The sequence below is a fragment of the Marmota monax genome, unplaced genomic scaffold (genome assembly GCF_021218885.2).
Source record: "Marmota monax isolate L192 unplaced genomic scaffold, Marmota_monax_Labrador192_F-V1.1 WCK01_AAM20220418_F8-fsc00089, whole genome shotgun sequence".
In the NCBI taxonomy this organism is placed as follows: Eukaryota; Metazoa; Chordata; class Mammalia; order Rodentia; family Sciuridae; genus Marmota; species Marmota monax.
In genome coordinates this window covers 7,211,252-7,227,645 of record NW_026694744.1, presented here as the reverse complement: position 1 = coordinate 7,227,645, position 16,394 = coordinate 7,211,252, and the positions used below count along the sequence as shown (strand labels likewise).

The window sequence follows — 16,394 nt, the reverse complement described above, 5'->3', positions numbered from 1 at the left end:
ATGGTGTGTCCACAAGTGATATTTATGAGCCATCTTGTCTGGTTGTCACTCTAGCATACCAACAGAAGCTCCAGATTGATTATTAAGTATCTTTGCTGCCCGATGTTTAATATCCATGTTGATTCACTTATAATGAAAGAGAATAGGGTTTATAAAAAGTGAACATAGGAGCTATGGTCATGCTCAAGAAAGGGACTCATGCTGTCATTTCATTTTAGAAGCTGTCCACCATCCTGTTCTCCCTAAAGAGGGGAATAAAAGAAATATGGAAGTACAGATTGTTGCCAAAAAACAGTAAGAGGTGAAGAAGTGAGACAGGGAAAGGTATGAAGCTAATAAAGTGTGCTTTACCAAGAGCACTTAGGGCAACTGGAGATTAATCCCAATGGACAACTCTGGGAAAGAGTACAAAACATTCCAGCCCACGGGGAGGAAGTAAGGGACTTATTGAACCTTGTCCCATCAAGGCTGGCTGGAGGCTGTGGTGGTGAGTGATCAGTAACTCCCCTGTGTAATTTACTGGTCCTGGGAGGCATGGAAAAATTCCCCAGGCCAAGGGAGAGAAGACCAGTGACTGCCACATGGGCATGGCACTAACAGCTAGAGAAAAGAGGACTAATTTGATTAGGCAACTACAAGAAGGATATTTCTTAAGATGAACTCTTGCAGAGGTCAGAGGAAGGTTGTGTCAAAGTCATCCAATTTGTTCTGCAGCTCCAATGTCTTCTGACTAATTGTGAGGCTAAACACAGCCTGCATCTGATAGTGCTTTCTCTATTCACCTTGGTCATTCCTGACTTCAGGGCCACAATCTACCTACAAGTATTTATTTGCAACAGACCATAATTGGGCAATGGCTGATAGAGTTGCTTGGGAAAGAAAACATATGAAATTTAAGAAGTCAGACTAAAATATATATTTCCTTATCTAGACACTCCTTGCTTCCATCATTTCAACTCATTGTGAAATTATTATTGATTTTCTAAAACAGTTGTTTCAAAGTTTTAGGCCTCTGAAGTAAAATTGATTTTTTTAAAGCCTAAGTTAAGGACTGCTTGAAGACATTCACCTTCTCTCTCTTTCTTCCCCTCTCTCCCCATTATCTAAAATGTCAACTCTATTTCTATATACAAGCCTGACAGATGTTGCCTTCTCACCTTCCTACCTGGAAACCAGAAGACTCTGATCAAGTGTGTCAGGATCAGGGTCACGGTGGGGGCTGGGGAGGGCATCCTGCCAGGTAATGGAAACACTGCCTGCTTTAATTTTATTGCCAAGAACAAAGTCTTCTTAATGTTTAATAGAACCCTTAAAGGCGGGCCTCATTGGCATAGTTCTAATTTTTTTGAAACCACAAACAAGGGAAATTCTTTAAGGCCATTTCATGAAAAGCAGAAGGAAAAAATACTCTATTCTACAAAAGTTAAAGCAATCCTTTGTTTCAGCCACTGATCCCAGGTTAACATTTGCATGTGACATCTTTACAGGAGCATCTGTTGGCACTGTCTACCTGTGTGCCCACTCCTTCATTCAGATTAGCTCATGAAAGAACTAACTTATGAAAAAACTGGACAGAAACTATCTTCCTTTAGGATGTCATCTTGTAGCATTATTAGCTTCAGATAACAGGCTAAAAGAAGGAACAGTTTGCACCAGAAACCAACAAGCCAACACTCTCTTCTTGTAAACCACTGAAACTTAACTCAGTGCTTATTTTGATTCTGCCAGAAAACTAAACTTGCTATGGAGTCCTTGAATTCTTAGCTGCAAGTTTTACTTCTTTCTTTTTCTTTCTTTCCTTTTCTTTTCTTTCTTTTTCTTTTTTTGTCAAAGTCTTAATAACCAAGGAATGAAAGTGAGAGGAAATGAGGTCACTCTAGTTTCTCCATGAATGAGGAGGATGCCAGAGATATATATATATATATTTCTTTTTTGCAGTACTGGGGATTGAACCCAGGCATGCTGTACCACTGAACTATATCTTCAGTTCTTTTCAATTTTTTTTGTGATGCTAAGGATTGAACCCAGAGCCTTGTGCATGTGAGGCAAGCACTCTACCAACTGAGCTATATCCACAGCCCTAATTTTAATTTTGAGACAGGATCTCACTAAGTTGCCTGGACTGGCTTGAACTTGCAAGGCCTCCTGCCTCAGCTTCCCAAGTAACTCGTATTACAGGTGTGTATCACCAGTGATAATATGTGAAACAAACCTTATGGACTTCAGATGTCCTTTGGTTTCTGGTTTGAAGATTTTGTATATATGTGTTTTGCATGTATGCATGTGTGCATGTGTGTGTTTAGGGATCAAGAGAGTCTGATATGAAGACATGACCCAATAAGTCATCTTTAGACCCTATTTGACTAAACCATTATACATGCACCAAACATTTTTTTTCAGTGTGTCCCCAAACTTGGGTCAAAGTGGCTATTGGTTCATATCTTCTTTCACAAACCAGAACAGGCAGAGAGGGTGTCCTACAGCATCCAAACGTACAGATTTATAAGGGGAAGACCCACTATGACCTCCCTCAGGGCTCAGCAATGCCCCCATATACAATTCTCCCATTTTTTACTTCCCTTCACCAACTCCATCCAATTAGCCTTTGTCCAGTGGCAGAGCCCCCGTGCTGTGCAAGAGCTCCCCTGTATTCATCCATTATGGTACTTATGTTTCTAGGAATTTGTGGCCACTGAAATGAAATCACAGAAACACTGTCCTTGTACATTCTTCTTAAGAAGGGCCCTTTCTGGGGCTGCAGGTATGGCACAGTGGTAGAGTGCCTGCCTATTCATGTGTGAGGCACTGGGTTCGATCCTCAGCACAACATAAAAAATAAATAAAGGTATTGTGTCCATCCAAAACAAACAAAAATACTTAAAATTATTTTTTAAAAAAGAAGGGTACTTTCTGCCATTTGGGGTAAGATCTATGCAAATCAGCTAGCACTGGAGGGAAGAAGCAGGTGAACTCTGAGAGCATTCCATTCACTCACCTATAGCTAGTGCTGTATGTGACATTTGGGAGATTCTAGGAAGAGTGTCCCACTTTTCAAGTAGTCTGAACCACAAAGAGAGGGAATAGACATGAACTTACAGGCCAAGAGAATTTTTATCCAAGGATTACATCTACATGAACCATTCACTATGTAGTTTTCCTTGACTTTTAAATTCAAATTGTGAATTTCCTTATGTACTCATAAATCTGATAAATTTTTATAAAACCAACAAATAATCACTCATGGGGGTCCCTAAATCAATGTTTGATTAACTCAAGTTGAACAGACAATCAATTACATCTCAATTACATGAGGTCAAATTTATATTCAAGGAAATGTGTCAATCTTAAGGGACAGTACAATGGATTTGAATAACCAATCTAACAGCTCAATCAAGATACAACACATTTGTATAATGCCAGAAAATCCTCCCACCCCCAGTGATCATTTTTCAGATTTTTAACATGAAATTCCTGTAACATTTTAAACTGCATTTATAAATTTACCATGTTCAATTTATAGTATGAGCACTTCAAATGCCTAACAGGATAAAATTAAAGCCAAGTCAATCCTTCCTGAATCCTTAAGTAGCTCTTATAAATCAAAAAATTATTCAATTACAAAAACCATATAGGGAAACTCAAGTTCTCTTGAACACTCCAATATTGTTTTGACTCCCAACTTAAAATCCTAGGGCTAATAAAAATTATATATTTCAAATTTGGAACTTAAAAGCAAATCTATCAAATTTCTATAAGATGCCATTTTTTTCTCAATGCTACAAATTATAAACATATAAATATGTTCAATTCTAAATTCTAATATTGACTCTGTGGTATTGTTAAGGTCTTCATCTTTATATATATAAGTCTCAAAATTCCTGGGGAGAAGGAAAAATAAAAGAATCTGATTGTACTAAAGGAAGCATATTTTTCATCTCAAAGAAGTTGTACCTACCAGGTCTATGATTAACAGTCAAAGATTTGAGAACAACCTGAAGGTTCCCTGCTCTACTAGTACCATAGATGTATACTCACTAAGCCTGTGTGATGGTGGGTCCAACATATTTCAGTAAGAAGCCCCCTAGGACTTTATCTTCTTTCAGTTCTATTATCTGGTTTGGGTAGAAATTCAGTAGCTAATCCAGTTACCATATTTTATTAGTTAGTTGGATTCAACTCATTTCTTCACTGGTTGATTTTTGTTATGTCTGGCTTCAGGCCACATCTATAGTCATTCAAATGCCATTCACATCAAAAGGTTACTGGGATAATTAAATCAGGAAGTGATTGCAAGGGCTTGTCAAATGGTCATAATTGTTTTTACTGCACATTTGCATAGGCCCTACACTTTTGCTTTCCATACCCCACAATCTATACTTTGTTGTGGGACTGTAACATCTTTATACATTAATCTTCTCCTTATGATACCTGCAAGGATGAAGGAGGCGCCACTCTGATGAAAATGGACACAAAGCTTCCTTGAATAAACTTATCCGACAGCCCAATGCCAATATCTCCTAGTCAGGGAATTAGATCACGATGATAGTTTTCATTACTTCATATATGTGAACCTGATGTTCTATCTAGTGAAAACAGTTTTTCAAGTATAGTAAAAGTTCTATCATAAATTCCCAGGCTGAGAAGTTACCTCACTTGGTTGTAAAAACCTTTATGTGTTGCTCCTCACTGTGAGCCTTTTACATCAGTGGTAGCCCCAGGCCTTTTAAATAGCTGAATTTAAAATTTCATATTTCTGTTTCAAACAAAAATAACCAGTACTACAATTGCACTCTTGTTAATGGAAAATTTATATGCATGGCTCAATTATTTTGCTGTGGAATTTCAAAATTAGAACAAAGCTCTTCAGTTTTTCCTATAACACTTGGCAATTAAACATAGAAGTCAATTGAAAGAAAGTAAAAGATGTGTCCTGTTTCTCCCATAATCTATACTTATTTTATACCCAGGCATAATTTTGAGTTGATTCTCATAAAGAAGACAAATTTATATTCATTTTTTGAAAATAGGCTAAACCAAATATTCAATCCATTGATTCAGTGATACCATGCTTGTCTCTGAATAAAATGAAAAAGAGCCACAATGGAACCCAACATTCTACCTGAGAACCAACTGCACACCTGCAATCATCCTCTCTCACCTGGAACCACAAGCTAAGATCATCTCATGTTCAAGTTGAGTTAGAGCTAACTATAATGGTTAGTTTTTTAACATGTGCAAAAACTGTTTCTATTATTCTTTATATCAGAAACATCTCTACTGCTCTAGTCAGTCACATGTCATTATTTCATGACAAGAAAGTTGTGTGTGGAGCAGTATGAGGAAGATATGACACATAACCCTTGTATTGTACATTAAGATGCATCAGAAAAGCCATGCTTTCACTATTCCTTTCTACTGCTCAGCCACTGGCCACTCAATTAAGGCCTATTCCTCCACATCTGAGCGTGGAACTTGGCAATCTGTGCTACATATTCAAACATATCTGAGGAATTATCTTCAGAGGCACACACTAGCGATCAAACTCCAATGTGAGTCACTTAGTAGAATTCTGAATACAACACGATAGTTTATTCCACCCAAACTAGAAAGATTAACAGATGATGAAAAATTTGGATAATGTTTGAAGTTTCAAAGCTGAAATGGAGGGATATTATTCTGAAAGTAATATCAGAAAATTAAGCTTCATTTTTTTTTCATTGATAAGATTAATTCCTTATGCCAAAATACTAGAAGATGCTTCCTGATATCTTCTCATTATTCTTTATGAATATAAACAAGAAAATAATAGTTTTCAATGCCTGTTATAAATCCGTTTATTTTTAAGGCAATGGTGCTGAATCTAAGGGGGTGGGGGAAGTTCAGGTTACTTGTTAGATACTACTTTTATAAACAATTAAATTTAATATTCTCCAAGGAAATAAAGTTTATTTTATAAGCTGTCAAATTTTGTAAACTTGGTGGCATAAACTAGATACATAAGCATTATATACATGCAATAGCCAAAACTTATTTTTCTTCTGAAATGATGAAGTTCTATGTAGACTGACAGTTCATTTTCTCCTCTGTCATGGGAATCCTAAAACTTGAACCTGAGAAATCAACTTTACCATGGTGGTTATCTTAATCCAGTTTCTGAATGTTGCCATATTTGCCCTATCACATCATCATTTCAGAACCATTTACATAGAGAACAATAGCTGAATGGGGTGTGTACGGTATGGTTTAATAAGACCCAGGATCTGACTCTAAATAATCCCTTAAAGCAACCTTCCAGGAAGTGAGATGAGGTAGGAATTTGATCCTTATCTTCAATTGACAATGAATTATAACTTTGGATATTCGAGTTGGCCCCTAGCAGTATATACTTCATCCAAGATCACACATGTCTGTAAGACACATGTGAGTTTGGATGCTGGGCTTCTCTGAATGAAGCAATTGCTAAGGTTTCCATTCAGTCAGAATGCTTTGACATATGAAATTGCACAACAAAATCAATTGAAACAAAATAAAAAAGTTTATCTCACTTTTTAATTCAGTCATTTTTCACTATTTCAAAATTTACAAATAAATGCTTTCAGATCTTGGTCAATGACTTTGAAAGTCTTCCACAGACCCTCATATGTTTCACCAAGATATTTTAAACAATTTTTTATAAGCTACACATCACCCAAGATAACCCATACCCCTCAAACCTCTCAATTTATAGAGCAGAAACCTAACGAAAAGGCACTTAATTCACCCACAAGGAAGTTTGTTGCTCCACACACCAGCAGCACTAGAAAAACTCAGAAAAAAAGTCAATAAGAGAGCAAAACCTCTCATTAAAAAAATTAAAAATGTTTAAAATTTTAGTTAGGAAAACAGTGACAGAAAGTTTTCAAAAAGTGATTAAAAACAAAGATAACCCAGAGGGGCCAAGGCCAGCATTTTGACAGGATTCTGAATTAGAGCATGCTCTTCTAGGATGACTTGGCAAGGACCACATACCCTGCTGGGCCTCTATCTTCCCTAAACAGCTATGACAGTTATTCACCCTTTCCCAGTAGTTCTCTACCACTATTTCACTGGATTTATAGTCACGGTCACCTATAATTCCCAAAAGGTACATCTACTGTGTGTCAAGATGTTGTATTTGCTACAAGAGAATCTGATGAACACTAGTGATGCTAATAAACTAGTCTTCTGATTTTTCTAAGAAAATGGTAAAGAAGAATGGGATGATGAAGAGATAGTCCATATGTGACCTAAAAAGGTAAATTCTGCAGCTGATCCAAATTTTGATCGTTTTGCATAGCTTGTCCTAACATTCCATATAACCTTAACTCCAAACTCACCTGAGGGAACTTTCTACTATCTTTCTCTCCTACAGGAAAAAAACAAAAACAAAAACAAAAAAACAAAGCAGCTAAAAACTCATTTGTTTTTAGAATCCCAGCCATGAAGTTACACAAACATTTCTTGGGTAAACCAAAGTTCCTCTTTCAAAGCCTCTGCCTCCTCAGTCACAAAATGTCTTGGCCTTCATATCCTCTGTTCTCTAGTTTGAATAAGACTTGGCAATTACACAATCAAAAAGCCATTTTGGTTGCTTATCCTCATTTATAAAACAAGCTATGAAAACAATGAGGGTCAGGGGGAAGGCCTTCAAACTCCTCCATTTTAAAGAAAACCAAAGGTGTAAGCCCAGGAGGAGGGGTAGACTTATAAGGATGTGGCATTTCCTCCCTGAGTCCATGGGAAGGAATTCATTGATTTAATTTACAACAATTAGGAGTTGCCCCTGTGCTGGGAGTTTTTTTGGCTCCAGCTGGCATGGGAATTATTTTCTTGAGAAATGCTCAGACCCAAATACAAGGACACCTTCAGGAAGAGGAAAAGGAAGAAGTACAGTCTAGGAACCTCGGATGTGAATCAGGAAATTCTTTTCCACTTCAGTGATTTAAAAGAATAGCATGCTGGTGCCTAACAAATTCCACTAACTTTTTAGAGTTTCCTAGTGCTGTGAAGTTTTCCCTTGCATGGGTGATTGTCTTGCACAAAGACATACATATTATTTTCACACTAACTGAAATTATTATTTCCTCAAAAGAATTAGGGATTTCAATTGTAAGTATGAAACTTACAGAGGTCTGTGTTCCTTCAACATTTGTGAACCTTCAAGGGCAAAGTTCAAACTCAAATGCAATTATGAAAGGCATTCCAGCTCCCATCCCTTCAAAACTGGTTCCTACCTATTCTTCCTTCCTACACATTTTCCATTTCTCCAGATAAAACCATTTGCTCTATATTCATTCAGTCCTTGTTTCCTGTTCCAACACTGCAAGCAGTGTTGTTCCTCTCTCTCTTGGTAAATCCAAATGGTGCCTTCCCTTGAAGGAAGGCTAAGATCACATGTGCCCTCTCCCACCCCTAGCTGGAAGTAATTGTATATTACTCACACCTCACTCATGGCAATTACAGTTTTACTTTTTATTATATTGTAAGTAATCTTTTGTGTTAGTGAAGATAGCTCCCTGTGAACAGGGTTCTCTGCAACTAGCATGGTGCAACATACAGCAGAGTCCAAAGACCAACAGTCTCCACAATAGAAGGTCATCTTAAGCAAAATTAATCAAAACATGGAAATAAGACAAAGAGAAGACAGTGTGCCTTCCAATGTCATACTAGTAATACTCCATGAAGCCAGGCTCAGTCCGGATTACCTGACTCTCCAAACTGGAATGGAACACAGTCGGGCTTTGTATTTGATATTGATCATGGCTTAGACTCCACAAAGGTAGATATGAACTTAGAGAAAACTGGTGTCATGCAACTTACTTTACCCAAATGTTTTTGCCATGTTGTCCTATGGGTCACTGATCAGTGTTGTGGCTAATTTGGCTCTGTCATTCTCGCATTCTTTTTCCCCTACTGCTCCCTGCCCACCCCCACCCCCATGTATATATGGATCAGTTTCTGGGTATCCTCTTTTGAACCATCTTTAACACCATACTGGTTCCTTCATTAATGAGATAAATAAATCTGGTATGTACTCATTCAATTATTATATGAGAACTGATAGGGAATAAATGTAAAACTAGGTACTTCCACTATCATTATTTTTCTACTCATAAATAATTTAATTTTTGTCTAGAGTAAATGTCCTGAATTCCGAATTTACTCACCTGTAAACATTTTTTTCCATTCCAAAAGATTTATACAAAGCAACAGAGAAAGCTACAAATATTCTTTACTCCTTATCTAGAATAACTTCTGATGACATATATGTGTCTATTTGCAAAACTGCAACAATTGACTCAGTAATAGCTTCATTTTAAAAGCCCATATCTCAACTAAAATAATATCTGATATCTTGAAATAAAAATAGTCTGCTTGTCAATTTCTTGAGTTTATCTCTCATCTGAAATTACTGAACATGATAGAATGTAACTTGACATCATGTTAGGATGAATTGCATTTTGTAAATTCAAGTCATATTAATATTGCATTAGGAACAAGGCATTTGTTCTGAAATCACTACCAGTCATAATAGAAACCAGACACTAATGCCTTTAAGAAGTAACTAGCAGAAATTGAATGAAATAATCACCCTATCCATAAAGCATTTATAAGATTTACCATAAAGCACAGGTATTTTTTAACCAATGAAAAATTATTCTTTCTTACTATTCTAAATATCAAATGACATTGCATCATAAAAATAAAATATAGCACACGAATCATTCTATTTTGTTCATCCATTTATTTGTGTGCTACATATTTACTTTACCCTGCCATAATGAAAACATTATGCTTGTTCACTACTACTTCCAATGTTGTTTTATCAATAAGACTCAATGTGTTCCCAGGGGAGATTACTGACACAAGTAAATCCTACTGAAGCAGAAGAATAGAAAGGTCTGGCACAACATGCTGTCTCTGTTGCTGCTGCCTTCACACTTCCTACTTCATCCAACATAATAAAAAGATTGCCTCTACCTTCAAGCTCACATAGTTCTTTAAGTCAAGGGGCTCTATGACGTGAACCACTGAGCTATTTGACCAGCTCTAATCTAGTCTCTCACCACCATTTTGCTCTTATTGCTCCTCCCTTTTCATTGTATATGTCTTTCCATCCCCCACCCATCACAGCCTGCTCATCAGCATAGATTGAATGGCTCAGATAGGGGAGGAGGACACATCTAATTCCTACCCCTTAGATATTATCACAGAAAAGCATAACAAATTAGGAGTTCCAGCTCACATGTTTCTCAGTAACCAATTTTAAACTTTCAATCAAATGAGAGCACTTGTAAGTAAAAGTACAAACTTTATGAACCTAAGTATTTGAAACCTTCCCTCAAAGCACCAGTGTTTGCATAGTAGATATGCTTTTAAGCTGAAAGTACCTGAAAGCAGCATTTACTGATTTTTACCATGCTGAAGAATGTATCACTGCTAAACACCATTGTGTTGTACAAATAAGCTTACCCCCAATGCTGAAGTATTTCTTAAAACAGCTTGTGTGAAATCTACTAAAGTCTCACTCCCCACTAAACCTTCAGCTAAGTTGTGTTCCTCTCTTTTAATTCCCCCTCCACATATCATATTTATCCAATCTAGAATGCTGGAAAATATCTCACTCATATTTTGTGTTAGTAGGAAAGAAAAAAATGCCAACCATTTAACTTGCCCCATTATTAACTTTTTGAAGTTGTAATCTAATTTCAGACAAACTGGTTTGTGAAAAAGCATGCATCTTAAAAAATGCAATAATCTACTAGCTCAGGGCCTCACCTTCTACCACACTGTACTTTAATTGTTATTAGTGTTCAAATTGGCTATTTGCAGTCATTGTGCATATTTGTACAAAACAAATTTCCTGAGCTTTTTTTCTTAATTTTTAGTTGTAAATGAACACAATGCCTTTATTTATTTTGATGTGGGTACTGAGTATTGACTCCAGTGCCTCACATATGCGAGGCAAGTGCTCTACCACTGAGCCACAATCCCAGCCCTTTCCCTGAGCTTTTTTAAAAATTTATTTTAACTGATACATAAAAACATTGAAATCATACATATTTATGGGCTCCTGAGCTTTAACTGTATAAAAATTACTATGCAAGAATCTGGGATTTGAAGATAAACTGCATTTGTTTCCTGTTTTCAAATAACTTATATTCTAATTGGAAAAATGGAAGCAATACATGAAATGGTGATTAAAACTACAAGATTATTGATAAAATGTTATGAGATTCAGAGAAAGGAGGGATGAGTCTGGTTCAGAGAACCATAGAAATATTCACAATTAAAGTATTCCTCAAGTCAGAACTTGGAGGACAGATAGGAATGATTCAGACAACGAGGCATGGGGTACGGGTGAAGCTACCAGGCAGAGGGATCTGTTGGGCTAAAGGCCAGAAGGCTTGAAGGCAGGGTGAATAAGCAATTGTTTCATTTCAGTGTGTGGGGTGTGGGTAGTGGGAAAGCCAGGGTCAGAGAAGTTGGAAAAGGCCTCTAAAATTGCCATAAGCAACTAGCATCCATTTTTCCCATATGAGGTACAGTATCATTGCAGGTTGTTATTGGTGCAATTGTGGTTGATGTATGGAAACATGTTGCAAATAAGAAGCATTTAATATATATGTGTAGTTGGCTAAATTGTGCCTCCCAAAATATGTTCAATGGTACCTATGAATTGGGCCTTTTTGGGAAATGGGGTCTTTGCAGATGTAATCAAGTTACAGTGAAATCATAATGAAGTAAGGTGGGCTTGAATTCAATTACTGGAGTCATTACAGGAAGAAGGAAATTTGGACACAGAGACATATAGGGAAAATGTCATGTGACAACAAAAGCATAGATTCAATGCTGCAGCTGCAAACCAAGGAAGTCCACCAAAAGGTGGGAAGAGACAGGAGGGATCCTCCCTCAGACTTCAGACAGAAGGAGGGCCTTGAATTTTGGACTTCTGGCATCCAGAACTGTAAAAGAATAAATTTCTATTGTTTTATGCTGTCCAAGCTTGTGGTAATTTGTTACAGGAGCCCTAGTAAACTAACAGAATACCTTATAAATAGTGATTTCTTTGACTGTTCTTTGTAGAAGTGATTAAAATCTGTACTTAGGAATGCTATGCAATGCTGGATCAAGGAGAGCTATAAAAAGAGGGGAAACAGTCCTGGATGGGAAGAGATTCGCTGAGGTTCTAGTTCTTTCTAATTTCATCCATCTTATATATTTGGCTTCTTCAGAAGAATCAATTTGAACAAAGATGACTTTGAAATTTGAAAGCATGTGGATATAAAAACGCTGACCTAGAAGTTTTCACAAGGAATATGCCACACAGAGATAGACACTTACTTCGACATGTTGACAGGTTTGGATGAGTTTAGCCAAAAGGGTCTCCAGTTCCGTGTTCCTCTTAATAAGATTGGTGAGGTTACTCTCTAAGTTTTGCTGTTCAAAAAAGAGAGGAAAAATGTTATTCTGCATACTTTCATATTTTAATATATACAAAACTACTCATACTCAGAAAAACTGATACATTTTTCAGAAACCAGTGAAATGGATGCAGCTTCAAGTATTTATAGATTCAAACTGCATTTTCAAAAGTTGCATTTCAAATAACTTTGTAAAAGTACTCAAACTTCATCTTTTTGTTTCTACTTCTTGTACGAACTCTGATATTTAACCAAATAATTAGTTATGGGTTACTGCTAGGTGGTGAACTAGGGAAAAGGAAATAATTGGATTTTTATCCCTTTACCTGAATCTGAAATGGCAATAATATAAAGAACATATTCCCACATCAAATCACCTACTTCTGAATTTTTAGGATTTACCATTTTGTGGTCAGGCGGAGGTAAATCTCTTGAAAGGAAGTTAACTTGATCAGCTATTCCTGACAATATGCCCATTTACAGGCATTTATAAGACGTTCTTGTCTCACACATTTACTCATACTACATTTTATTGTACATGCTTCTATTCTTTGTCTATCAATGCCAAAGAAAATTTCCTTGAACACTCTATTTATATCACTGTCCTGTTTAAGATTATAGAATCATTCCTTATTCCTTTAGAGCATCAGATTTTTAAAGTTCCCTGGAATGAATATTTAATCATATTTTCAACCACAATAACCCTCTGTTCTGGGTAAGACTCATTTAAATTCCTTCTCATTCCATGAGTTCTTCATTTATAACATTCATTCATTTACTTATCCATTCACACAACAAGTACTTATTAAGCTTCTAATATATGTCAGACTCAGAGAATTACTGGAGAAGCAAAAATAAAAGCATCTACTCCCTATTCACAAGGAGATGGCTGTGCAATTGGGAGAGAGATGTTGGAAATAAGGGAAGGGAGAGAATCCATGGCTACTTAAAGGTTTCCCAGGGGGGCAAAGTCTTTTGTCTGAGGGTGGAAGGATGTGTAGAGACTTTTTGTTGGACCCAAATCGTCATTTCTTGGAGAGATTAAATGCAGATGGAAGTGAGCATATGGAAATAGATCAATATCATATAAGGGAAGTATAAGTATAGTGAAAATATATGCTTTAACATATAAGTAGTTCTACAAATACAGTGGAGATATGCAACAAAGGGAAATTTTGTGGAAAAGCTAATAGATCTCAGATTTTTAATGCCATCTGGGAAAGATGATTTGGATGCTGAGGGTGTACTTAGTGGTGGAGTGCTTGCACAAGACCTGTGTTCTATCCCTAGCACACACACCCCCCAAAACAAGATTTGTAAAGAGTGCAGAGAGTTTGAAAACTAAGATTTTCATAAAGGTGATAACCTCTGCATCAGGCTGAAGAATTTATGGAACTTTTAGCTTGTCCTACTTTCCAAAACTTTTTACTTAGAAAGGTGTATTGGAGAAAACAATCACTTTTACCTAGTGCTTAAAATGAAGTCAAAAGCAGAAATCTCTGGTTATAATAAATTAAATTTATTAATCTGACATTTTATTGTCTAGGATTTTTCTTTAATTCCAATGGCTGTATTTTCATTTCAACTAGGTTCTTATCACATCTCCCTTTGTTGAACTGTTTTCTGCTCCTTTTCCAAAGATGCAATTTCCTTCTTCATAATTTCAAGAAAACTAAACATAACTTATTCTTAAGCTCATTTGAGAAAGGGCAATTGCACATTTTCCTGTGTTTGCTTCATGTTTCCAAAGGATCTGATTTTATCTTGTGTCTTGTAAGTTTTGTCTGACAGTTCATCTGATGTTAACTTTCCTCCCCATACTGTGATTTGAGGATTGAGATATCCAGTAAAGTGAAGTGCACACTCTGAGGTTAGGACGTAAGGTTTTTTTCCCCACAAAGAGGGTGCTCCCCTCAGGACACCAGTTTGCCAAGGAAGCTCAGATCCTGGTTTGGCTCAGTGCCTCTATTTCCTTCTGAGAGAATTCCATGTCTGGCTTCAATTCCAGAGGTGTGAGGGGTCCTTTGAGCCTGGTGTGTGTTGGGGGGGGGTCTTTACTTCCAGTTGTATGGGGCTTCTACCACAGGCAGAGTACACTGCCCCATGTGTTCTCTGAAGTCCCCATTGCCCCATCTCATCTCTACTTCTTGAGAGCAGCCTAACTTCAGTTCCCCCCTCACCATTCTACAGTTTCTTTCATTTCTGGTTCCTGGATATTTTCTACTTACATTTAAGGTTGGTTATGAATTCTTCCAAATACACTTTAAAATATTTTGCCTATAATTCTCATGCATTCAGAATGCAGGGTGAGATTTGTGCCTATTTTATCCAGACTGGAATACCAACAAGAAACCATCAATTTTGTATTGGAAACACCAAAAACATCTCAAATATAACTATTTTGAAAGAGAAAACCCCATGTAGAGGATGGGATACAAAGAGAGGCCAGAAAGTCAAAGAGTGATTTAAGTAATGTTTGCATCAAAAATTTTTTTGCTTTCCAAGCTCTGAGGCTTTTGGTGGTGGGGTACCCTTCCCGCTACCCCACCACCAAAAGCCTTAAGTTTTTCTACTGCTTGGATTAAATGAACTCCAACTGGTCTTCACTTTATGGTCAAAGACCAGAAAATAATTCTGAGGTATTGCATTATTTACTGTCCTTGATTTAGATGTGACTATTATAAGGTATATTAGTCAGTTTCTTTTTGTGTGTTAATCTTAGGGAATCCTTTTACTTTTCTTGTTGGCTGACCCTTCATAGCAGGAAATTTCTAGGGAAATACATCATCTAACTGTTTACAGTTCAATTGTCATAGGTATGACTTTTCTAAAGCTAGTCAGAGAGCCAAATAAATGCAGTCCAACACATTAAGATTTTACAAACATCTGCTTGCACCCCCTCCCTTTATTAAGTATACATCATGTATAAAATCTGTTTTTAATCAACTAATACATAGACTAAAGCCTGTGATTTAAACACTTTGACCTATCCAGATCCGTTGGAGTTATTCAAATTTAAATAGTACAAGTGTTACTGAAGTCCGCAAAGAATTATCGAGTCAGTTAGAAGTATAATAAAGGGAAATTATGCTGAGAGAGAGACTTGTTTCCAAGTAGTACCAAAGGTGCTGACAACATCTTTGAAGAGAACGTGGGTAGTGGGAAAGGAAGAAAATCTACTTTTCACTCAGCCATGTGTCCACTTCCACTATAGAGACTTCTCTGGAACATTTTTGGAGGTTAACTCTATTCGTTAACATCCTGTATGGTGGTCAGTAGGTTCGATAACCTTTTGGTTTTGATTGTGCTTTATGCCAAAGAGAGAGAACATTTTTTTGGCATAAGAGTCTTAAGACTAGGTAGACATAACTATCAACTTCACTATGGAAGTCTAAAACCTTCCACAGTACAAAAACTTAAGTTTCCTGTTGTCACATTAAAAACTTCAATATATTTATGTCTCCTTATCAAGCCAAGTTTTTTAGAAACCCAAAAAGTGAGGCATGAGTGATCACATATGAAAGCAAAGAGACTTGAGTTACCACCCTAGCTGGATTCTCTTGGATAAATGATTAGACATGTCTTGGGTTCAGTTTTCCCATCCATATCGAGCAGATCATGATCAATCTACCTATGTATGCTATTTTTAAGATCACAAGAAAAACAGATACACCAGGAAAGTACACGTGTTTGCTAAAATTATGAATTTGAGGATAAAACAGTCTAATCTGGGTACCAGACACCAGAAGGGCCCACTCCTTTATCTCTGGCAGACATGACTCCCAAGCTTGCTGATGGAGTTTTCTACAAGCACCTGGGCCTTTCTGTACTAGGGCTGTGTCTGGCCCCAGGCAGGAAAGGCTGCAGTACTGGGGAGAGTCAGGGGAGGCCAATGCCCCCAAAGCAGCCCTCCATCAGAAACTACTAGAATTGAGGGATGAACAGCACAGC

The 16,394-nt window shown here is 37.0% G+C and overlaps 1 protein-coding gene across 6 annotated transcripts in view; it reads right to left on the bottom strand.

Moving 5' to 3' along the window:
- Mid1 (midline 1) overlaps positions 1-16,394 on the bottom strand; it is a 353,950-nt gene that overhangs the window by 56,524 nt on the left and 281,032 nt on the right. For all 6 annotated transcript variants that reach the window (XM_046424292.2, XM_046424289.2, XM_058572594.1 and 3 more), the window contains exon 3: positions 12,364-12,459. In XM_046424292.2, coding sequence (XP_046280248.1) covers positions 12,364-12,459 — 96 coding nt within the window. The remainder of the gene's footprint in view (positions 1-12,363; positions 12,460-16,394) is intronic.